Below are 27,282 nucleotides of genomic sequence, written 5' to 3' on the forward strand. Positions count from 1 at the left end.
CAAGTGAAACAATTTTTCATGAATAGAAAAATTGTCTGTCCTGTATGTAAAAATTGAAAAACTTTATATGAGTCGGAAAACCTTCATCATTTTGAAGCAAAACGTGAAACAACTTTTTATGAATCGGAAAGTTTTTTTTGGTCTGTAGAAACAAGTGAAAGGAATTTTCATGGATCGGAAAATTTTCATTGCGATGTAGAAAAAAGTGGAAAAACTTTTCATAAGCCGGACAATTTTGGATATTATGTATAGTGATGTTAGGTGGAAATTTTCCCCCATATTTAACTGCAGATTGAGCTATAAAATTCAATTCCTGTAGAGGAAAATTATAATTTTCCAATTAGCTTTCGGGAACCGGAAAATTTTCTAACATTTTAAGTTGGGAAGTAAAAATTTACATAATGTTTCTCCCTCTCTCTCTCTCTGTGTAATGTGCAGGAAAAATACATCAAGAAAAAATTTCCCATTCCAATATTTAAAATGTAATAAGAAATTAAAAAGAAAGCTTTGTGAATTTATCAATTATTTCAAAAACAGAAAATTACACTATTTCTTCACATATAGGCGTGCCTACGTAAGGAAATAACTACATAAAAGTTCCTTATGAAGATTATTTTGTAACAGAAATTAAGAAATACTTTGATTTTATCGTGTTGAACACTCGTAAATATTGATCTCAATATTGGAATTTTGTGTAATCAACATCTTAGAGGAGATATTTGTATTATAAAACTACCAATATTATGTACAAAAATGTCAAATAATGATGATTCGATAGAACAATGACATATATATATATATATATATATATATATATATATATATATATATATATATATATATATATATATATATATATACACATAAGAAATATGTTTTTTATTTTGTAAATTGAAATGAAATTACTCGTAGCTTTTAGAACGCAGCGCTAATAGTGCAATTTTTTACGCTTCTTTTATTATTTTATTGAAAGAACAACTACACATATCAGCTTAAATAACTGTTTGTTTCCAGAAAATGGTCAGTATTTGTTTTCATGGGTTACTTAAACTCGAATTTTGTGTAGTCAAAAATTTACAGTAGGCACTTTATATTTTTCTACTTATTTATAAATGTTGCAGTATGTAAATCTAGAAAAGTAGTAAAGCTATGAGAAAACTTCGTCTTACGCGTATTAAACTGACCAAATATAATTTCGTGAGATCAAAGGTGGATTCTGAGGGAAGAACGCACTGATTTTTGAAAAAAATGATGCAAGATTAGTTAGATTTTCATTCCATGAAACCTTTTAAGACAATATTTATTACCAATAAGTTTTACGGCTAAACAACGATGTAGGAATAAGTGGAATATGTTTTTGTGAATAGGAAAATATTCATCACTTTTAATAAATTTAAATTTTAAATAATAGAATAGGATATTTTTAATCTACGAAATCAATGTATGTTCTCTGCACTTTACACACACACACACAAACACACACACACACACACAGAAAGAGAGAGAGAGAGAAACGCTATGCAAATTTTTACTTCCCAACTTAAAATATTAGAAAATTTTCCGGTTCCCAAAAGCTAATTGAAAAATTATAATTTTGCTAACTAACTTTCCTCTACAGAAATTCAATTTTAAAAGCTCAATGTGCAATTAAATATAGTGGAAAATTTTCCTCGTAAGGTCACTATATATAATATCTAAAACTGTCTGGCTTATGAAAAGTTTTCCACCAGTTTCTGCATCGTAATGAAAATTTTCCAATCCATGAAAATTCCTTTCATTTGTTTCTAAAGAGCAATAAAATTTTCCGATTGTTAAAAATCGCTTTCACTTTTTGTTTCAAATAATAAAAATTTTCCCACTCATAAAAAGTTCTTGAATTTTTCCATAGAAGAAAGACAATTTTTCGATTCATGAAAAATTGTTTCACTTGTTCCTACATAGTACTAAAAATTGTCTGAGCCATGAAAATTTTCAGGTTCTTTAAGTGATCGTTCAGTTTTTAACATTTCTATACATGAATTCAATCAATTTTATTATTACTGAGAAACTGTTAATTGATTACTGATATTTTTTTAGAACGGAAAATTTTCCACCTCAAATCACGTCACATTATTTTTTTTTACTTTACAGCTTTTATATAGGACTTTTGTAAGCTCCAAAAGGAGCTCCAGATAGACCCAAGATGAAATATATCGAAAATGATCAATCAGCCATATATAAATGCAGGATGGCTCAGGAAAACAGGAAAATTTTAATTGATTCAAAATGCACTAATCAACATAGGAAAGACATTTGATTCATGAAGATGATCAATGATTGTGAATGATTGAGATACATGTTAAGAGTATGCCATTAACAATGACATTAGCTATTGTAATTACATTTCACTTTATTTCCTGAAGGTGACATCGGAAATATGTGGCCTTCTTGACATAGACATGATACGAATATGCTTTGGAAATTCGCTGGAATGATCAGTGTATTTCGTCTTGAGAAACGCCAGTGAGTCCCTCTTTAAGCCTCAATTTCAGTTTAAAGATGTATGCAGGATGTGTACTATACTGTTTGCTTTCGAGATGTCCCCATAGATTCACAGCGAACACACATCCCGCACAACTTCAATGAATAAGTATTACTAAATGGCAGTCTTCTTAATGTTATCTGTTCCAAAGAAATGCCAGTCATACAGCGCTGCTAATTCTAGATTCAAAATTTCGCGTCTGCATGCACTACCATGTATAATCAAAGTTATTGTTTAAATTATGTGAATGTACGTACAATTAAATGAAAACAGTGCATCTTCCTGCAGCAACTTTTCTGATGACAATTATTTTATAATGAATGAATTGATTGCAAACCGTTTTATTAGTTACAAAATTCGATGTGGAGCATTGGTTTACCATAGTAGTTCTACTAAAAAGATATTGCAGTCTGTATGGCTATGATCCTTCGTAAAGCTATAGGTATATTAGACATAACGAATGTAATTTATCTTACGTTTGTCTAAATATTACCTTTGCGTTATTCAAAGATTAAGCATAGTTATTGATGTAAAAGAAATACTATAAACAATGCCTCTTGCACTAATACTCCACAGCATTGCCTTTGTGTTATTCAAAGATTAAATATAGTTATTGATGTAAAAGAAACACCATAGCCAACACGTGTTGCACTAATAGACTACAGCATTACTTTTGTGTTATTCAAGGATTAAATACTGATGTAAAAGAAATACTATAAGCAATACCTCTTGCACTAATAGTCTACATTGTTATCTTTGTATTATTTAAGGATTAAATATAGTTATTGATGTAAAAGAAATACGGTGCTATAGCCAACACAAAGGTAACACTCTACATTACTTTTGTGTTAATCAAGGATTAAATATAGTTATTGATGTAAAAGAAATACGGTACTATAGCCAACACAAAGGTAACACTCTACATTACTTTTGTGTTAATCAAGGATTAAATATAGTTATTGATGTAAAAGAAATACTGTACTATAGCCTACACAAACGTAACACTCTACATTACTTTTGTGTTAATCAAGGATTAAATATAGTTATTGATGTAAAAGAAGTACGGTACTATAGCCTACACAAAGGTAACAGTCTACATTACTTTTGTGTTAATCAAGGATTAAATATAGTTATTGATGTAAAAGAAATACGGTACTATAGCCAACACAAAGGTAACACTCTACATTACTTTTGTGTTAATCAAGGATTAAATATAGTTATTGATGTAAAAGAAATACGGTACTACAGCCTACACAAAGGTAACACTCTACATTACTTTTGTGTTAATCAAGGATTGAATATAGTTATTGATGTAAAAGAAATACGGTACTATAGCCAACACAAAGGTAACACTCTACATTACTTTTGTGTTAATCAAGGATTAAATATAGTTATTGATGTAAAAGAAATACGGTACTATAGCCAACACAAAGGTAACACTCTACATTACTTTTGTGTTAATCAAGGATTAAATATAGTTATTGATGTAAAAGAAATACTATAGCCAACACGTGTTTCACTAATAGTCTACAGCATCACCTTTGTGTTATTCAAGGATTAAATACTGATGTAAAAGAAATACTATAAGCAACACCTCTTGCACTAATAGTCTACATTATTACCTTTGTATTCTTCAAGGTTTAAATACCAATGTAAAAGAAAAAGTATAACCAACACCTCTTGCACTAATAGTCTACAGCATTACCTTTGTGTTATTTAAGGATTAAATATAGTTATTGATGTAAAAGAAATACGGTACTATAACCAACACAAAGGTAACACTCTACATTACTTTTGTGTTAATCAAGGATTAAATATAGTTATTGATGTAAAAGAAATACTATAGCCAACACGTGTTTAACTAATAGTCTACAACATCACCTTTGTGTTATTCAAGGATTAAATACTGATGTAAAAGAAATACTATAAGCAACATCTTTTGCACTAGTAGTCTACATTATTATCTTTGTATTATTTAAGGATTAAATATAGTTATTGATATAAAAGAAATACGGTACTATAACCAACACAGAGGTAACACTTTACATTACTTTTGTGTTAATCAAGGATTAAATATAGTTATTGATGTAAAAGAAATACTATAACCAACACTTCATGCACTAATACTCTACAACACACTGTGTTATTCAAGTATTAAGCATAGTTAATGATGAATAATAAATACGGCCACCAATACTTGTATTAGTAATCTACAATACCATCATTGCATTATCCAAAGATTCAACAGAGTTATTGATGAATGACAAACAGAGCTATCAATATTTCTTGTATTAATTCACTGTAACATTACCTTTTCATTATCCAAGGATTCCGCATAGTTATTGATGAATAACAAATACGACCACCAATATTTCTTGCAAGAATCTTCTATTGATTTTACCAAGAACAGATTAAATTTTCCAGTTGGTAAGTATAGGTAAGATACAGATAGTAGTAATACAACAGCTAATGTTGGAGCCAATCTGAAATTAAAGACCTTAATAAAGTATGTTTTTCAATTTAATTTTTTAAAAAATAATGAAACCTCACCTTGCTGAAAATATTCATTAATACTTTAATATAATTTTATACTGACTGTTAATATGCTGATTTGCTTAAGTTTAAATAAACGTATTTATTTATTAATTGACATTTTTTTCTTTTTTTTAATGGTGACATAAGAGCTGAGACCAGTAACGTATTTAGGATTTTGTTTCCGGGGTGGCTTTGCTAAATTTATTCCTGGAAATGTGAATATTCTGCAAAATATTTAATTTACTTCAAAACAGTAAATAAAGTTTCGGGGGGGGGGGATTCAGTCCTGAAGCCCCCTTTAAATACTGTACTGGCTGAGACTATTACCACACGAAAGGCCAATGGACAATACTTGACACAGGAAAAAGAACTTCCTAGGTAATACTAATAAGCAAAAGCATTACTTTAAAAAAAATAATCAAAACATAAGGATTGGAATTTGGATCAAATACACAATAATAATAATTAAAACATGCAAAGTAAAAATTAACACATATATCACGATAAGGCTAAATTAATAAATAACAGCAAAAGCAACACCTAATAATAATAATAATAATAATAATAATAATAATAATAATAATAATAATAATAATAATAATAATAATAATAATAATAAATATAATAACAATGACAAAAAATTGAATTAAATGAAATATTTCAGTTTAACGTCCCATGATTATGCTCTTTAGGCTAAGGGAAACGATAATCAAGGCAATAGAATGATGATAGAATTGGTGGAACGAGCATGTTGGAGAAAACGCAGCATCTTCAGAAAACCCACATTTACGATGTTGACCAAAACAAATCTATTTATTCGCGATCGAACTAGATACTTCCAGAAGTAAAATTAATCTAAAATAATCTCTGTCAAAAAAAAGTACAGAGTATCACACGTTTGAAGTTTTAATTTCGTCCGGTAGGTGTAATCTGATGAAGGATGTGTGCTGCAATCTAACGATGCAATGTTTAGCATTTGAAAATCATATATATATATATATATATATATATATATATATATATATATATATATATATATATATTTTGGTCTAGGAATTAATTCGTGCGGTTTTTAATAAAAATTGAAGCTTTATTTCAAAAACAAAGTAAATGAATACGTTAACAAAAATATTGTCCATCGCTAGCCACTACTTTCTCCCATCTTTCAGGAAATTTACGGATTCCGTGTCGAAAGAATTCCTAATCTTTTGACGCAATCTAATCAAAGATCCATTTTTCGATATTTTCTGAAGAAGTGAACCGCTGTCCAATCAAATCGTTATTCATGCAATCGATCAAGTAGTAGTCAGACGGAGCAGTGTCTGGTGAATATCGCGGGTGGAGTAACACTTTCCATCCGACATTTTCCAAATAGGTTTTGACCGGTTTTGCGACATGTGGTCGAGCGTTATCATCTTGATAAATAAGTTTATTATGCCTGTTATTTCATTCTGGTCGTTTTCAGGCCAGAGCTTGCTTCAAACGCATTAATTGTTGTCGATAGCGGTGTCCATTAATAGTTTCACCAAGTTTCAGAAGTTCATAGTACACCACACGTTTCAAATCCCACCATATATACAGCATAACCTTTGCACAATGAATATCTCGTTTCGGTTGTGAAGGACCTGGTTCACCTTGCTTCACCCAGGCCTTTTTTCGTTTAGGATTCTCGTAATGAATCCACTTCTCATCACCAGTTACAATTCGATGCAAAAATCCCTTCCTTTTCTGTCTTTCACGCAGCATTTCGCAAACGGTTTTTCTTCTTTCAACGTCTTTCTTTTCAATTCATGTGAAACCCAATAAGACATCTTTTGAATCATTCCTATGGCTTTGAGACGTTTGGAAACTGTTGTTTACTCAACTCCAAATGCTTCTGCAAGTTCGTCCTGCGTTTGACACGAATCCTGATCAAGCAATGCTCTCAATTCTTCATCTTAAAAAATTCTTTTGGCTGTCCAAATTGCTTTTGGTCTTCCAAGCTGAAATCACCACCTTTAAACCGTGCAAACCACTTCTGACACATTCGCTCAGCTAGAGCATGGTCACCAAACACTTCCACTAAAATATGATGACTTGCGGTAGCACTTTTCTTCATGTTAAAGCAATGAAGAATAACTCCCCGCAAAAACACTTTATCAGGCACAAAATGCGCCATTTTCAGTTGAAGAAAAAATGTTGTTGTTTCCGCTTCAAGCAACTGACATATACTAAACAAGATGCTCAATGACAGTAGTTTTCAACGCATGTTTGGATCAACGAAACTATGGGACAATAAGCTAGTTACGCCATCTTTTGTAAAACCGCACGAATTAATTCCTAGACCAAATATATTAACAGTATTGTACGCCATATCGACCGTTAAATTCGTCCTTACCCGTGAAAATGTTCACGAATAGACATCATTAAAAAACAGCCGACATAGTTGTTTTAACTATCTATTGAACAAAGGACCATTTTAAAAAATCATTTCCGTTTACCAGTAACCGTGTGTAGTAAGGGGTATGAACTAACAATACAATCTTATATAACCCAGTAGCGTGATCCTACTAATACAGGTAAAGGTTACCCCCCAAAAAAAAGCCTCAGAAAATGATGATTAATAAAATTTCACCAATAAAGTAAGAGAAAGTCCCTTAAAACCACATTATATCCCCCAATAACCGGGTATGAAGCTTTAATTTTAAAGAAGAACGGAAGAAATTAGTAATAAGCTGAGAATTGGTACAGATGTTGGCGAATGATGAATGAAATCCCACCTGATCTTCATCCGCCATATTGGAAAATGGCCGCTGGAAGTTTCAAATGAACAATACCCAGATAAAATTGCAATATCTTCGTTATGGTTGAACATAAAGAGATGAATTTAGTGTCCTTTCACACAACATAGATAGCACAATATTTTTACACGGAAACAATTTTTAATAAAACGCATACTTTTAGAAATATTTAGCTCTAAATTCTAAAATTTCAAATGATAACAAAAAGGTGCTGTCAACTTAGAAATTATTTCTACATAATAAATAAAACCTTTATCATGCAAAGCTATTCGACAGTTACTGTGTATAAACTTGGGTTTATTAAATTTATTTTAGCATCTACTTTCCAGTGACGGGATGTTTAATCATTGGAAAATCAGAGACGGTATGCCTTCATCACTTAAAAACCTGAGGCGGTATGGCATACCACCGTATACCGTCTCACTTCGACCACTGCGAAACATATTTTGAATTTATAATTTCAGAAAACTTGAACTATCCTCACCTCAAGTAACGCTTAAAATACAGTTTCCACAGCACGAAATCATTTCTTTTCCTTGTAATTTGTTTGAGAAAGTTGTACGAAGTCAACAGGCCACTTATTAAGAGAAACACGTCCACCGTGAAGTACATGAAAATCATAAATATTCCTGATACAGGCGTTTGTAACACCTGCAGAGAAAAGTAATTAACAGTATTTATAAATTTAAATTTCGCACCTGATAAAACATAGTGCGAGACAAGAATAAACGACCACAAATGCCATTAAAACTAATGGCGTTTTTGGTCGTTTATTCTTGTCCCTTACTTTACATATTCATATATACATATATCTCTAAGACAATTATTTTTTGTACATAATCACTAAAATCAAATTATTTTATGACTACTTTGACATTTGGTTTCTGAGAGGTTCATACTTTACACTAGGGTTTTCAACCTATGTGTCGCGACATACTGGCATGTCACATAGACCCCTAAGGTGTGTCCCGAAAGTTTAGAATTTAAAAATTACGAAGAATTTAATAATAATTAGTTAAAATCGAGACAGACTGTACCAATCAACACCTCCAGCGGTAGCAATAATGCTAAGTGCTATATAGAGTCATTATAAAACCTAATTGGTTTGACTATTATAATACAGGGTATCCCAAAAGTCACCGAACCCGATATTTAAGACCGTATAACTAAAAAATAAAAAACTAAACGGAATGAGAAAGAGCGCTATTTGCAACAGAAAGTCCTATATTTTGAGAAAATTTTCAGATACAAATATGCTTATTGCCATGCATGATTTAATCATAAACATTGAAAACGTTGCCCGAATCGGTTTTTTTTTTTTTTTTTTTGCAAATCCATTATACTGAATCACAGAAGCCATGCCCGTATTTTTTTTCAAAATTTCTCAATACTACTGAACAATCTGGATGCCCATATATTGACTTTGACAGAAAAAGTACGATGATGAAGTCTTACAAACATTACACACGTGTATTATTGAGCTATTCACAAAATTCATGTTTTTACAATAATATAAACCACGCTCGCAACACTGCTGTTGTCAAGTGTCACTGACAGATGGGTTTCACCACTAGCTAGCACACTAAGGCACTTTTAATAAAAAAGGAGAAAATTATTCTTTTAAAGAAAAAATCTGATAACGTACATACACCTTGAAACCCTGAAATTGACAAATGCTACAAATTACATGAAATGTTCAAAGTAAGTGTCAAAATGTTCACCATTCTCCTGGATACATAAGTTTGTACGTTTTATCATATTTTCGAACACCTTTCTGAGGGTTACAGCACCGATATTCCCAATTTCCTGTGTAATGTTTCTTTTCAGATCCTCAAAGGTTTTGAGTTTATTTTGGTACTTTCACCTTGAAGTAATTCCACGGGAAATAGTCAGCAGACGTCAAAACTGGAGAGGGACTGGTCCATAGTTCTTTGGAAATCAGACACTCGCCAAAAAATTCGCGCAGCATACTAAATGAATCATTGGATGCGTGGCAAGTTGCTTCATCTTGTTGCAGCCAAGCATCACGTTCAGCTTCTTCCAGGAGAGCAACGAATTGCATTATGAGATCCCCGTACATAGCAGTATCCACTGTTGTATCAAAGAATAACGGTCCGACAATACGATGCCTCGATATTGCGCACAACACTCTGATTTTTGGAGTTCAAGGGTTGTTCATGCAACCAGTGTGAGTTTTCTGTGACCCAGAATTTCGAATTCAGGTTGCTTACCTAGCCGTCTAAAGGAAAACAAAGCTTCGTCGATTAAAAAATATATATATTCAGAACATTGACACCACTTCTTCTTGTTAATGATTGGAACCAACGACAGTAACACAATTGTGATGCAAAATCCACCTCTTTCAATTCATACACAACATGAACCCTATATGGATAAAATTTCAATTTCCGTACAGCTCTGTGCACAGTTGACTTGCGTAAATCACATTCTGAGGCGAGCTTCCTAATTAAATTCTTTGGTAATGCCACAATTCTTTGCTCAACAAGCTGCATAACGTCAGCCACCAAAACAGAGAGAGGCGTCCTGAACGTAACCTGTCTGCTACTGAACCAGTTTCGCGAAATCTTTAAACTAGGGAGAAAATGCTTGACTTCTGTGGCAAAGGAGAGTGACACTGTCCGAAAGTATTGTTCCACAATATACACTCTTTCCTGCGTAGAGAATTTCATTTTGAAAAACAAAGCACTTCAGCACAAGTGGACACCACCATCTATCGAACAACGAACAGCTAACTAGATAGCAACTATTCTAGGCACATGAAACAAATGAAAAACTAATCGCTATATTTCAAGGTTGCAAGGTGTATGTATGTTATCAGATTTTTCCTTAAAAAAAATCAACTTTCTCCTTTTTCATTAAAAGGGCCCCAGTGTGCTAGCTAGAGGTCAAACCCATCTGTTAGTGGAACTTGACAGCAGCAGTGTTGCCAGCGTGGTTCATATTATTGTAAAAACATGGATTTTGTGAATAGCTCAATAATACACGTGCGCAATGTTTGTAAAATTTCATCATCGTACTTTTTCTGTCAAATTCAATATATGGGCATCCAGATTGTTCGGTAGTATTGAGAAATTTTGAAAAAAAAAAATACGAGTATGGCTTCTGTGATTCAGTATAATTGATTTGCAAAATTTCTTTTCCGACTCGGGCAACATTTTTAATGTTTATTATTAAATCATGCATGGCAATAAACTTGTTTGTATCTGAAAATTTTCTCAATATATAGGGCTTTCTGCTGCAAAGAGCGTTCTTACTAATTCCATTTAGTTTTTTTAGTTATACGGTCTTAAACGTCGGGTTCGGTGACTTTTGGGACACCCTGTATATATTATTATTTATAATAAAAATATCTAACAAATGTGCCGCAATGTCCTGGATGTTCAGTGAAATGTGTCGTTAGTCGAAAAAGGTTGAGAACCACTGTTTTACACCAGCTAACAAAGACTGGGCTCTGGATTGCTAGCACATTAAGTTGTATTCGTAACGTTCAACGTCATACCAGATTAGTTACAGAAAATATTTTTCTCTGAGTGTCGTAAAGTGGGCGCTTCAACTGCAGTGTGTCCCCCAAAAGTTTAGTCACTCATAACCAAGGTACTTATTATTTTATTGCACATCTTGTATATACATTTTTCAGTTCTAAACTTAAACTGTAAGGAACACACCATAACATAGTTTAGTATATGATATATAATATTACACGTGATGTAATTAGTGTAATTGGTATAGTGTATAGTGAATTATGTAAAAGGCTGCAGAAGATTTTCTTTTATATTTTCAACAATCTTCAAATTGATAGACATGTTGTTCCAATTAAAGATTGTATCTTTGGACAATGGATGACACAACATGGCGGAACATATCATTTATAATTGCAAGACATTGATTCGAAGTTCATCTTCCAGTGATGTGATTGTCTGTGGCTTAGAGGCATAAACCTTGTTCTTGAGGCATACCCATAGGAAGAAATCCGTGGAGGTGAGGCCCGGGGAGCGGCAGAGAATTTAGCAGGACCCCTTTAACGAACCTATATTTGTGGAAATATGGTATCACGATAATCTCTTACATGACTATGGAAGTGTCCCAATTTTTCTTTTGTTGAAATTTTAATATTGTCTCTAATTTCAATCCAAGTATCTTCAACACTAGTGCACTCCGACTGTTCTAAAACCAAGAATCTACTCCAGACTTCAATTTGGTATTCCTCTCTTACTCTAATTTCTTTAAATTAAATCTCTCTGTTTTCAGACATTGAATATTTCCTTTATTCAACGATAATCTCTGTCTTATTATCGCTGTTACTAAGTAGTGATCAGTGTCACAATCAGCCCCTCTAAACGACCGGACATCAATTATACTAGATCGTCTTCTTCTATCTACTTAAACATGATCGATATGTGTTTTTTCCGTCTGGTGAAGTCCAAGTGTATTTGTGAACGACGCTTTGTGGGAATTTTGTACTCTTCACGATAAGGTTTGTACATGCTGCAAAGTTCACGAGTCACCGTTGCCATTACTTTCCTTATGCAGATTTTCGTTCCATATAGTCTGAAAACACCCTCTCGTCTTACCTTTTCATTGAAATTCACTAATATAATTTTCATATGGTATCGCGGGAGTTGATCAAATCTTTTATATCGTCATCCTTATCTTCTGTTGAGACATGTGTATTTAGAACAATAATATCACTGCCCCTACTCTTGAAAGCAATAAAAGAAAGTTTATCATTTACAAATTCAACCTGCTAAATTGTTGATATTATTAGTTTGTGAACGAAAAGCTGTTACTAGTTGGTGATTTTTATTTAATTCCCCGGAAAAGACATAACATTTACGGATTTCACTTTTCCATTTCCTTCCCATCTAACCTCTTGAATTCTTAGTAAGTCCGTCCTGTATCAGAGCCCTGCAAACCCAGGCCCGAAGACGGCCCGGCCCGACCCGAATGGATCTGAATTTTGTGCCCGGCTCGACCCGGCCCGGCCCGAATCTCGAGCCGGGCTCTAACAGGGCCGGGCACATTTCGGGCCGAGCCGGGCCGGCCCGACTGGGCCCGAACACTGTGAAAGACGGATCGGAAACTAATGTTCGCAGACTGTGTTAATCGTAACTCTTTATTCAAGACTGTAAAGTACTGTACTTCTACTACTCTTATTACTACTACTACTGCTACTGCTATTATTATTATTATTATTATTATTATTATTATTATTATTATTATTATTATTATTATTATTATTATTATTATTATTATTATTATTATTATTACTACTACTTCTACTACTACAACTGCTACGAGCGTCAGAGTTGACATGTCTGGTGGTACATACTTTACAATCTAAGTACAGAAAAAATCGAAGAAATACTAGTTATTATGGCCAGTCTGCGTAGTCTGGCTAGTAGATTGCATTCACATCTGGTGCTAGAGGTCGTCGGATCGATCCCTCCTCGTGTTATGTGAGCTTTGTTGTGGACAAAAATCGTGAGCGTGGGAGTTTTCGGATTAGCCCGTTTTCGTCCACTGTCTTCATTCCACCAATTCACCCACCATCATTCATACGTCTTGAGCCGTAATTGCCTAAAGAACATATGAGAAAGTCAAGTCCTTGACCTACTAATTAGAATTTGTTCCGCTACATTAGACCACGGAGGCCGAAACCATGAACTGGCGTGTTCATAAGATTAGCGCAATTTGTAGTAATGTTCAATTAGCACGGCAGACTCCAAATCATATTACATGTTCCTGTATTCTTTATAATTCGATGCTACAATAATAATAACAAAAAACAATGATGAAATAAATCACCCGGACCCCAGGATCGATGAAGTGTTCCTGGAACGGTGCGTAACAAGTAAATAACAGAGCTATATGACGGAATGCGAGGCAGTAAATCAAAACAAAATCCACACATATCATTGTTGATCAAAAAATACCTCAAAAGTCCCCTGAATGAAAAATGTATAGATATCAGCTATCAGAAATGCCTCTTAACATCACATATAATAGAAGGGATAGTTGATATTAAGAAAATGAAAATATAAGGTTTCCTACGAAACCAATAGTGCAAAATGAACATCACTTTACTGTATGTCCTTGTACGCATCGAATAGCACGGAAACAGATTCAACAGTTTCAGGCTTTAGAGCATTTCTCCGTTCCTGAGTACTAAAATCTCTTTCAGTAGACGCACTAGAAGCAGGGATGACGAGATACTGACGCGTTAATTTACACAATTTTGGTAATGTTTGTTCTTGTTGCTTCCACCACTGCAGTATATCTAGTTCTCTTACACATGATGACATGTTGACGTAGATGTCTACTTCATCATCAAATTCACCAGAGACTGAATGTCTATCTTCCCAATCCATTAGTTTATTCTTCTTGGTAGGTGGTTCCAAGTTATGCCAACTAGCCTAAAGGAGACGATGGTGAGAAATAATTGAAATAGTGGAGTAAATAAAGTGGAAGGAAACAGGAGAACGCCGCGAACCCCCCACAAGGTGTTTGTCCACCACAAAGTTCACTTGGCGAGAGCTCGGATCAAACCAGGGACCCCATACACCAGAGGTGAACGCTCAACCGCTGAGCCACCGTTCCAGGAACACCTAATCGACCCTGGCGATTTGGTGATTTATTTGATCATTATATTTTGTTATATTTGTAGCATCATACTATAAACAATACATGAACATGTAACACCATTCGATATTTGCCTTGCTAATTGAACATTACTACAAATTGCACTGATCTTATGAGCACGCCAGTTTATGGTTTTGCCCTCCGTGGTCCAATGGTAGCGTACCAAATTCTACTTACTAGGTCAAGTACTTGACTTTATCATACGTTCTTTAGGTAACTACGGCTCAGGCTGAATGGATGATGATAGGATGAATTGGTGGAAAGAAAACAGTGGGAGGAAGCGGGACCACCCCAGAAACTCCCAAGCACACGATGTTTGTCCACAACAAAGCTCACATAGCATGAGCAGGGATTGATCCGACGACCTCTAGCACCAGATGTGAGTGTTTTTTCTATTGAGCCACTATTCTCCCTCGTAGATCAAGCATCGGTTCACATTCTACGCAGACCGGCCATAATAACTAGCATTTCTCAATTTTATTCTGTACTTAGAAGGTAAATTCGGTACCATCAGACATGTCAACTCTGACGCGAAGTCGTAGCACTTGTAGTAGTATTAGCAGTGGTCGTAGTAGTAATAGTAGAAGTAGTAATAGTAGTAGTAGAAGTAGTAATAGTAATAGTATTACCAGTACATCACAGTCTTGAATAAAGAGTCAGTTTCCCAAACACATTACGATTAACATAGGCTGACAGTAAGACCGTACAAACACGGCAAAAATAGAGGTAGTGGAGGACATTAAAAAAACAAATAGGCTGACAACATTAGTTTCCGAACCGTCTTTCAGACTATCGGGCCGAGCCGGGCCGGCCCGAAATGTGCCCGGCCCGGTTAGGGCCCGGTCCAGTTTGATATTACTTGAAACGGGTCGGGCCGGGCCGGGCCGGGCCGGGCCGGGCACCGGGCCGAATCGGGCGCGCCCGGCCCGTGCAGGGCTCTGTCCTGTATCTCTCTAACTCACTCATTACGGATTTTAACGCGCCTGCTCTATAAGGACTTTTTTATATTCCATGCTCCAAATCTCATGTTCGTTTTACTTTGCTGAGGTCGTGGGAAGTTATCAGTCCTGGTCCGAGGCTTCTATGAATGTTTCTGAACAAGCGCCTTTCTTTACAGGATGAGGTTGTTGTTAGCCTCACGCCAAACCCCCAAGCTGGGGGACCACTCCTTGTCGTCTTTCCGCGTCTGCTTATTCAGTATGTTCGCAGCTAACATCTATACTTAGAGGCCTTCTGCTCGATCCGTCACCTAAGGATGCCGTGGCGACAGGAACGCCCATTACAGGGATATTTTTCTTTAGATGTTGAAAATTTAAAATTTCTAATTAACTTGGTATCATGTTTATTCTACTTTTTCTTTTAAAGTACAAAATCTTTATCTTACTCGGCAAAGTTGAACCTTGAATCTGGGGATAATTTATATATTTCCTGAAAGGGTTTGTCGATCAAGTTCCAAAACAGGTTTCAGTTCCTTGCCCGGATACACTGGAATCTCACTTTCACGCCGTAGAATAAAGTGAGGCAGTGTGAGTTATGTATCACTCGCACCTTAAAAGCAAAAACCGAGTCCGTGCAGCACCATCTTGCCAGGAAAGTGACGTGTGAATTCATGGATCCCACACTGGCCAAAAACAAAAGCCATGCTCTGGCCAACAACATCCAGCCGGAGCCTTCTTCCTTCTCATTACCCGAGTCTTCTCGTAACGAGAGGGCTTAAACCCTGAAGGATGACCAATCGGGTCTATATAGCTGCCAAGAAAGAGCTTTTCTGATAGAGTAAATGAGCTCAAATTACCATCACGACTAGTTTTCATCTAATTAGTAACCCGTTTCCTCTCACTTTCTTCATTCCACCATTTTATTCATTCCTGATCATCACCGTCTCCTTTAGCCTAGTCGGCATAACTGTGGGACGTAAAACTAAAAAAAAGTTCAAAATTTATTCAACGTTTCTGTACCGTGTGACCTATCAAACAACTCGTCTAGATGAGCAGTTGACGAATATATAACGAACGTACAGATCTGACAACATACATAGCTGGAATGGAGGAAAATATACAAATCGAGATACAACGAATGTGTCAAGTCTACCCATAACAATGAGTCACATTAGTAGTAATACCAAATTACTTGCTGTTGACAGAATCTTATGGATATACTTTTCCAAACTTTATAGGTTTCTTATTATAGGATATTTATGGTGAAACAATGAATGTTTTTGGTTTCATTACTTTGATATATGATGTAATTCGGTAGTGTATGTTACATTCTTAATCTGCTAGTCATGCGGAGAACATTGATACAGGATATATAGATCAAGCTGTTACATATATTCGTACCCCTGAAGGGGAGCGGGGTCACTTCCGGGCAAGGAATTGAAATCTGTTTTGGAACTTGCTCCATAAGCCCTTTCAGAAAATATATAGGATTTTCCCAGATTCAGGGTTCAACTTCGGAATCATCTTGGATTAGAGATTTCTAATATCAAAATTGTGAATAGAAAAAATAATTAAAAAAATATTATTAAGACAATTGACAATGGGTATTTCAAAGAACACTACTTTACAACAAGTAATAATAACTGAATCCAAGTACACTGTATTATAGACATAACAGGTTCAGGGATTTGTAGATGTATCATTATTATTCAGTTTGGTGTCACATGGTTTTTACTCCCAAAAAGACTAAATTTTATCTTAGAGCAGGCCTGTCCATGAATTGGCTCCCGGAGTCGAAGCGTGAGCGAGCACGAGCGGAGATAAGAACAGGTGAGCACAGGTGGCTGGTAGCTTCGCCCCTTCCACTGCATCCGATAAGTTTTGCTAACCACACATGATGGCAAAAACCCTACGGCCAAGCCTGGTCAGAAATTCGCACGATGTTGAAGCATTCAGCAGACGCAAGCGTGAAATGTGCAGGTGTGCTCTCCCCCACCCCATTTCGAAAGCAGTGACGCGAAAACACTGCAGGAAATAAAATTGGTACGTTTTTTGATCGAGGAAGACGCATGATAGAGGTTACAGTTAGCGTTGAAGTAAGTAACAAATGAACAAGAAAGAAAGAAAGAAAGAAACTAATATTAAACATATCAGCTTACAGACGTAAAAACGACTGCAAAAATCGGAAACGAATTGTTTCAGGCCTTTTTAGCTTGCTTACACAATTCGTGACGTATTACATTAGCACTCGGTCTGTAACTTGTCACTCGTTTCACGTTTGCTAAGTTGTAAACGCCTTTCGTTGCTAGATTGATAGCAGAACGACGGGAGGTTGAAAATAATAATAATAATAATAATAATAATAATAATAATAATAATAATAATAATAATAATAATAATATAAGATCGTGTTCGAAATATGCATAATACCTGCTTGAGTTCTGCCGTAAATTGCCACTGGATGCTAATGTAGGCAAAGAAACAGAGATGAGGAACAATTCGAAAATCAGATTATTTGAGTAGATTTTATTCGAAAATATATTATTCAATTAGAAATCATCCAAATAGTCTATACTTATTAGATTTCCGTAGCTACAAAATATAAACATTGTAATAGCTTTTATAACTTACCACAGAAATCCGAGATCGTAGACAAAGATCCCAAAAGAAAAACACTTGTTGCACATTCCCAGAGGTTCGAAAAATGCAATCACTTTTGCCGAATAAAGATAGCAAGCTGCGCAGTATCTGTAACATCCGTACTTTCATCGAGCGCCAGGGAAAATGCAATAAACGTTTTCGAAAGTTCCGATAGCTGGCTCAAAACATCATCTGCAAGATATTCTACGCGTCGCGTAATAGTCTGTCGGGAAAGTGGAACCGATTCGAATTGCTGTATTCGAGATGGACAAAAGTCTTCTGCTGATATTACTATACACTCCTTTATTAGGTCTCCGTCTGTGAAAGGGCGCAAGAATCTCGCAATATGCAACGCAATTTTGTAACTCACCCGCACAGAGGCTTCACACGTTCTCTCCCCGTCTTCCTTTTCCGATGCGGCCTTATTCTCTTTCAACTTCTTCAATTCTTCTTTGCGAAAATGTCCTTTAAGTTCCCCGTATTGCTCCACGTGATAAATATTGTAGTGACGTTGAAGGTTGAACTTTTTAAATCCGTGTAATGTTTTAAAGCACACTAAACATTTGGCTACACCGTCATCTTCGACAAAGAGATAATCCTCCTCCCACTGCGTGTTGAGCTTAAGTGTAGGTGTAGGGCAGCGTCGTTTCGCCATCTTACCACTTTCAACTCTTTACAACGACTGTGCTCGATACTGGTCTCTATAAGCAGATGTACACATGGGGAGTTAGTGGCTAGATAACTAACATATTATGTATGCAGGTGCCAAAACTGGAAGCACGGATGATAGTAGGCTGAGCATAAGTGGCACTAGTCGCTGTCTGCTATACACTATTCTCTGTTTCACATAAAAGGATAGGAAAAAGAAGAAGTTTTTTCCCCCACCACGCTCAAGTACAGGTGAATATTGGTGTTCCGTCTTCCACCATCAGCCCCCGCACACGGAGGTATAGAGTGTATTTAAATATGTCTAGGCCTAAATAATAAATTACAACTTTCATAATAACATTGAGTATTTTAAAACACTTAATGACATTTACCTGCATTAGTGAGTAAGTAGCAGATGTGTCATTTTAATGGAAATTTTATTGAACAGTTGTATTGTTTATTTTCCTTCTTTTTTGGCAGTCGGGGTTATGACATAATGTTGGAATGGCAAGGGATGTCAGGGTTGGTAATTGAATTGGTATTTACTGCTTTGATACATGAATTTCATAATATAAAATCGGAAACCAAGTACAATACGTATGTATGGGTAAATTATCAGTGCGTTAAGATAATAACAATAGAACCTGAAATAATAATAATAATAATAATATTATTATTATTAATAATAATAATAATACACTTCTTGTTTCCTCTCTTATATACATGTGTTCTTACATTAAAAAGAACCAGAAGAAAAATAACCATATGTATACACACTGATAATAGTGAATAAATGCGTCTCGCCCCGGGCGCCTCAACTCAGGCAAATGCCCTGGTTTCTATTGATTATTTTTCAATGAAATCATTTTCCTACGTTTTTCTCTTCGTACGTACACCTGATGTGATGGTGGCAAAGTATCTTTTTTTGTTTGTTGTTTATTAATACGCGGCGATAAATTTACGGTAAAGCATCATACATACAAGATTCATCAACACTGAAGTCTTCTGAGTTTATTAAGGGGGAAAATTTGTTATGGTGGACTTAGAAAAACAATCCCAGATTGATTGAAGCCTGACACGAAATAGTAACTACAGATGCTACGTAATTTGAACAGGCCCATGTCTGAGTCTGTCGTTTCAAGCAAAATTATAATATTGGAGCTTAACCATCATAGTGAATTTGACGCCCCTAAAATCCCCTAAAATTTGGCGCCTTGTGTGGTTGCAATCCTCACCCGGCCCTTTCGTTGGCCTTGAGTTTAGCCAATTGATAATAGAGGAAACTGACTTTTGAATTGTTACTTGACTATTTTAATAAAAACGGAGTTGTCAACAGTCCTGACGACCGTTGAGGGGGAGGGAGAGTAACAGATGTTTGGAAATGAAATTAAATCTTTGAGTTTTACGTATCACAGTTATGCCGGGTAGGCTAAAGGAGACTGTGATGAGAATGAATGAAACAGTGCAAAGAAAAAAGTAGGAGGAAACAGTAGAACTCCGAGAAAATCTGCAAAAACAGTGCTTGTCCACCACAAAGCCCACTAAGCACGAGCTGGGATCGAACCAGGGCCTTATGCCCCAGAGGTGAACGCTCTACCACAAAGCCACCACGGCCCCAACAAAACTTTTTAGTTCTCACAGAACTCTTGTCTGGAGGTCAATGCAATTATACATACTTGAATTTCCTTATTTTCAACAGTCTATGGAGAGTTGAGTGAGAAAAGCAGGGCAGTTCATCATCGGTATTTATAGCTATCAGAATTTTATTTAACGTTGGCAATTCATTACGGGAAAAGACCTGATGAACCTTTGATCGAATTGCCGATTTCGTGAAGTCGTCATAGTTTTCCGAGAGGGGAAGTACTTCTACGCGTATTTTTGGGACTTCTTAATTTATTTTCATTAAATTTAGCCTCCCGCCTACTTCTATAAACAGTTGCCTTTCCTACACTTGTCTGTTTCCCAGTCATGTCGGCGAATTCTTCAACAGTTAAATTAGGGTGTTGTTCTCTTAAAGCATGGAAGATATTCAAAATGCAACGCTTCTCACCACTTCGTAACGCTGTCCCGGGCTCATGTTTTATCGCAGAACTACTGCAAGCATCATGAATTGTCGCTTCACAAAGCACTAAATACGCAATTATTTACAATTTAATATGCACTAAAATTTGTTTCAGATAATATAAACTATACAAAACATAATGGATACAGAATACAATTTAATATGCACTAATTTCACACGACACTATATATAATATAGTTACCACACACGCTAAATTCATACAATATTTGCACAGGTCGATAGTCTGCGCACTCGATACTCAGATAGCCAGAAGATTACCTTCCTTGAAATTGTAAATAAAGACAGAATGTCGACAGGATTGGTTTGCTTTCTCTCCCGATTCTTAAGTGAAACAATGATGGAAATTAACTTTATAACGAATTAGTTCTTATTTCTAGAAATGCAATTTAATAAATAGGACTAAAGCCAAAACTTTAATACATAAATAGTAAAAAATACTTTTCTTAAAGACAACAATTAAAAACAGTAATTGTTTGTTTTTCGGGGTTGACAGGTAAAAACAGCAGTCAGTGCTTTCTCACCATCAGGTGCGAGCGAATTGACGTACGAATTTAGTGTGTACACGATTTTGTTTCTTAGAAAAGCTTCCCTCCCTGTGAAGGTCAACGGCTTGATTTCCCCTCCGTACTGGAGAGTGGTGGGAGGAAGGGTAGTTTCCTATCAGGTTGCCTGGAATAGATCTTAGTAAAGCTGTTTCGTCATGTACTTAATCTTTACTTTTGTTACTACTACTACTACTACTACTACTACTACTACTACTACTACTACTACTACTAATAATAATAATAATAATAATAATAATAATAATGCGTATTATTATTATTATTATTATTAGTAGTAGTAGTAGTATTAGTATTAGTAGTAGTGGTAGTAGTAGTATTCGGACCAAAGAGGGATGAAAATGGGGATTGTAGGAAATTCATAACGAGGAATTGCATAGTTTATACCGCTCACCTAACATTGTTAGGGTCATTAAATGTAGAAGGTTCGGGAGGGCAGTCCATGTAGCCAGAATGGAAGAAATTAGAAACGCTTTCATAATTTTAACTGAAAACCCAATTGGAAGAAGACCACTAGGAAGACCTAGGCGTAGATAGGGAGGCAATATTAAGATGGATCTTGCAGAAATAAGAGTACAGAGTAGAAACTGGATGCAGTTAGCTAAGGACAGAAGTTAGTGGAAATATTTTGTAAACGCGGCATTGAACCTTCGGGTTCCATAGGCCATAGAGTTAGTTAGTTAGGTAGGTATTATTATCTAAAACAAATGTTCAAATGTTGTTAAGAGACAATTACACAGAAGAACTGAGTTAGGACCAAACACTAATTTGGCGGAAGGAAATTCCAGTGCACTCCAGCCCACTTTAAGCGTTATCCGTGCAACCCACGTTTCATGTTCAAGACATTGGGAATAATTGTTCGTACCATTCAGTTGGAATGTTTCCTTCCGAGTTTACGCTGTTACAGTAGGCCTACAACATTGTGACTTTCAAAATCAGTCAGCAACTATCGAAGAAAGACAAGCGTGTAGCTTCAGTCGTTGATATGATTTAACATTCTTTTTCACTTTTAACAAGCCACCGGCAAGCAACCAGCCAGGGACAATATATTTTTCCTTATTAGAAAGACACTCCTTGTTAAAAAAAAAAACACACTAATGGTAGTCACTAATGGTCACTCTTAAAAATGGAAAATCTCTTTCGCTCTCTTAACATTTTGTTTGATTCTTTGTGATCAAAGTAACTTTAAAAATGGAGTAAGAAATACTATTCTTCCTATTGATAGTGTAATAGTGGCTTCTAATCTTCACAACCAATCCCTTGCTAAGACTATTCGTACACACATACATGCATAAGCTAATTTTCTGGAGATAATACTTAGATAATTACAAACAAGTGCTATAATATTTTTTTTCGTATCAACAGATTATCTCTTTTCCTAAAAAGCGAAACAACATAATATAACAAACCCACACTCGGATTAAGAACTTGATTATATATATATTGAAAACTGGTTTTCCATTCGGCAAACTAGAAAATTTTTATAAATGTAAGCGATGGTTTGGTTCCACCACATCCTTCTTTAACAAAAGGAAAGAAAAAAGAAGAAAAGGAACGTACATAGTTTATCATTTGATTGCTGTTGCAAGTTTGTGTTGTTTATAGTTAACGGTTACCACATTGTAGAAAACACTTTACACTAAATGGCAATCAGTTACCATACATACTTTTTTTTATTTGGTAAGCTAGTGATTACCACCAAGGTTGACAACACTTCCGCTCCTCTAAGGATGAAACCCGAAGATGCACGAAGTACGAACAATGGTATTTGCACGTAGAATGCTCGTGAGCGCTCACGAGGAGAGTTTCCACTATCTGCTCGCCGTGGCCAGGGCTGTCTTAGAGATTTCTAATATTACAAAAATACTAAATTTTATCTTATAGATTTCTAATATTACCAAAATACTAAATTTTATCTTATAGATTTCTAATATTATCAAAATACTAAATTTTATCTTAGAGATTACTAATATTATAAAAATACTAAATTTTATCTTAGAGATTCCTAAAATTACAAAAATACTAAATTTTATCTTAGAGATTTGTAATATTACAAAAATACAAAATTTTATCTTAGAGATTACTAATATTATAAAAATACTAAATTTTATCTTAGAGATTTCCAATATTACAAAAATACTAAATTTTATCTTACAGATTTCTAATATTAATCTTGTAAATAGAATGAAGTGATTTGCCAAATAAAAAAAATTACACAATATTAAATAAATCACTTAACAAGAGTACTCATAATATAGTTCTCTTGTTAAATATTTATTAAGACAACGCATTTCTTTCATTAAATTTATTAAAGCAAGTTGTAATTAGTCAAGATAATCTTTTTATTGTATTTTACTCTTTAAGAAATTTCTAAAAAAATTACCTTTAGAAGCTCGAGGTAATTAACAGCAGGAATAATAAGAGTGATGTACGAATTTTCATGCATAAAGAGTATAACAGTCATGAAAATAATTTTTAATCCTTTTAGACAATCCATGTGGTCGTCAGAAGGTTTAGATGCAGTAAGATTTTTCCAGCTTTTTAGCAAAGAAAACGCCATAAATACTTTCATCAATTTCCCTGCAATCAAAAGGAATATAAAGCTTATTACAATTGTCGCATAACTGATATTTCTACTAGTAATGAACATATTATAATATCCTCTGCATATGACAATGCTCCGCGTACTCAACAGTAACAATAACATCAAGTAATCCACGAATGTCACCAATCAACATGCGATCCGAAAAAAAATACGAATATCACCACCAGCACGAGGTTGTACAAGAATCTAGCAGGACATGATGTATATATTGGAGCAACACCTTGAAAGGCATCAGTGTGCATTGGGACCAGTCTTCTCATCTTCCTTCTTTTCGCTGCACTGTCTTCTGGGAATTACCTTAACTTCTCTTGGCTGCCTCTGAACCCTGTTATTTCTTCGTCTCTGTTGGCTGCGTGCGGGCCCTGAACAAACTATCCTTTTCTCTTATATTTGTCTGGGCCCTGAAAAAAAACTATCCTTTCCTCTTATTACACTTATTAAAATTTTGTAATAACACCACTGGGTATACTGAAACGAAATAGACTGCTCAAGATAGGAAACTGTGGCCCGAAGACAAGGCTTAGCCTATAGACGAAGAGAGATCACCAACCATAGTATGCGCTGCCATCTTGCTAAAATCGTAATGAAAATGTTAATGACGGAATATTTCAGTACCAGTTGCACTTCCGTCGATGCGAAATTGGCATGCTTTTTGTACGGCATCAATTTTTAGATTTTTTTTACAAGCTAATTGTTTTCCCCCCATTTTCGCGGAAAAATACATTGATTTTTTACACTTATAATTTTGTTAAATTAGGAAACAGGATCGTACAACCGCCAACAATCCACCTAAGTTTAATGACTATTGAACATAACATTCTATAAAATATTACCTTTGTAGGTCATCTTTTTCCACGATTTTTCCGTATCAAAATGTAAAAGAAAGAGTTCTTTTATAATATTAGTTTTGCTATTAAGAAGTTTGTGCGTAGAAATGGATGATTATTGTGTTATTTTTGATTTGAATATCACCTTCATATACTCATTATCCTGTCATTATTGTCAGATCACTTGCCGTAACTGAGAAACTTCCATGCTTCACGGTCTTCCGTTAACATCTTCGTCTTCACGAACGTTTATTTTTTCTGTTTTGATATTGTCCATTAATTGTAGTCTCCTTTGTCTCTCTCTCTCTCTCTTTCCTGCCATCATACTCTCTAGCACATTCCTCATGATACAGTTCCTCCTTAACCAATATGCGAATTAGTTTCTCTTTCTCTTCTTAGTAATATAAAACAATTGTTTCTTAATACCTTACCATTTCTAACACTTTATCATTCGTTTCCAGTCCGACCCAGTTAATTCACTCCATTCTTCTTCACATTTCGGAACTTCCAGTCGTTTATCATCATTTTTGCATAATGTCCATGCTTCTGCCCCATACAGTACAATACTCCACACGAAGCATTTTATGAGTAATTTTTCTGAACCCTTTATTCAAGGTTCTACAACAGCGTTTCCCAACCTTTTTCAACTTGCGGCACACTACGGGTGTTACTTGGATTCTCGCGGCGCACTTATAGATATTATTATTTGTAAATATAAAACACAGTATTATTTTTTCCTGTGATTATTGATCTCCTCCTCGCAGAGAAGAAAGCTCTATCACTTGTTTTTCCTCGTGGTAAATCATTATGCTTATTTTTCATTCTAGTTTTTAAATAGAAAACAATTGCAATGAATTCAGGTTTTTAAAAATACGCTTTCTTTTCAAAAACTGTATCCAACCTTTTACTAAGAAAGAAGATCACTAAATAACGAACGAACAAACAAATCTCTTTTACTTTTAAAACACAAATGTAGGTAATTTGTCGAGAGGATTGAGTGATATTTTAAATTTTCAAGTTACGAAATAGTCTGCAACAATAAAGAAGCAATAATGATCATAACAATGATAACAAATACCAATGACAACATTACAAATGCATAACAGTAACCCGGTATGAAACTTAAAATTGTAGATTCATAGTAGATGTTCATAATAATGTGAAATACAAATATACATTTCCCCCTACGTCTTACAATTTTATTGCTATAAAATTAATAATTTTGTTTCGATTTCTCGCGGCACACCAGCGGCACACTCACGGCACACCGGTTGGGAAACGCTGTTCTACAAAATAGAACTACTTGTACAATAGAATTACCTGAGACTTAAAATTCAAAGAGTATATTATTATCATTTCCTGTGGATTAGTTGACTGAACTGCAGTTTAGTGCGTCTCTTCAGTACACTGCAGAAAATATATCAATGTTTGAAGATGTTTTGAACATCGTTAGAATTGTTGTTTTGGTAATTTTTTTAACATGTCGAAATATATCCAGAAGTGTTGTATCATTGAACAAAAGGGGCCTTATGCAGAGTCATTTTGACATATGATTAGGGTGATACTAAAGTTCTGACTACTGAAGGAAACATATGCTAGTCAAACTCTTTAGTATGGCACTAATCACGCGTCAGAACGACTCTGCATAAGGCCCAAGATGTCCAGAATGTCGCATAATAGTGGACAATAGCTGTTGCCCTAAAAGTATTCAAATTGAACCTGAATTTTAGATGTGTCCTATGAGTAAACGGCACAAAATTTATTTTTGAACAGTGTTAAGATACCTTACACACTTACAAGTCGTTTTTCCTCGCATGCTCATTTGAACTGTTTCAAAATGAATGTCCAGGTTTTAAGATTTTGTAATATTTATTACATTAAACGTCTGTGTATCTGTCTGTCTGTCTGTGTTCGGCCTGGGGACCAGATTAGTGGACCGAGAGTTACCAAATTTGGGTCACAGGTTCAAGCCCCAGACTAAGACTAAGTGTTTTTTTTTAATTTTTAACTAGGAGGGTCTCATGAGAGCGTTTACTGGGACATGTAAAAGTAGTGGAAAATGACCGATATTAGTGTCGAATTCATAGTTTTTGCGGTCGCTGTGATCAATGGTGAAACTCCGATCGCATCAACTTCGAAATTCACCTCATTCTGCTGTAGGACGGGGGTTACCGGGAGGGATACCAAGACATGTAAAAATAATCCAAAATGACCGATATTTGTGTCAAATCTATAGTTTTCTTGGTCGCTGAGATGAATGGTGATACTTCCTTAGGCGTTGACTTCCAAATACAGACCTCATGCGAAGAATGGGTATTTCAGCTAGTTATAAATAATGAAAGAGCACCTCAAACAGTTTTTACTACTAGTGTTCAATGTGACAACCATTCATCACACGGCACACAACGAGTCTATAGGCGAGTTCTTTCCAAACTTTGATCAGTGTGTTTGGAATAATTGTTGCAACTGCTTCGATCCTCTTTCT

General features: G+C 35.1%; 1 protein-coding gene across 1 annotated transcript in view; it reads right to left on the minus strand.

The window, feature by feature from the left end:
* Window positions 1-4,817: 4,817 nt before the first annotated feature.
* LOC145670633 (nose resistant to fluoxetine protein 6-like) overlaps window positions 4,818-27,282 on the minus strand; it is a 46,996-nt gene continuing 24,531 nt past the window's right edge. The window contains exons 4-6 of the mRNA XM_081739424.1: window positions 23,749-23,945; window positions 8,321-8,487; window positions 4,818-5,004 (exon numbers count right to left, since the gene is read on the minus strand). Coding sequence (XP_081595550.1) covers window positions 4,818-5,004; window positions 8,321-8,487; window positions 23,749-23,937 — 543 coding nt within the window. The 5' untranslated portion in view covers window positions 23,938-23,945. The remainder of the gene's footprint in view (window positions 5,005-8,320; window positions 8,488-23,748; window positions 23,946-27,282) is intronic.

Source organism: Thermobia domestica, chromosome 14 (assembly GCF_964235325.1).
Source record: "Thermobia domestica chromosome 14, izTheDome1.hap1.1, whole genome shotgun sequence".
Classification (NCBI taxonomy): domain Eukaryota; kingdom Metazoa; phylum Arthropoda; class Insecta; order Zygentoma; family Lepismatidae; genus Thermobia; species Thermobia domestica.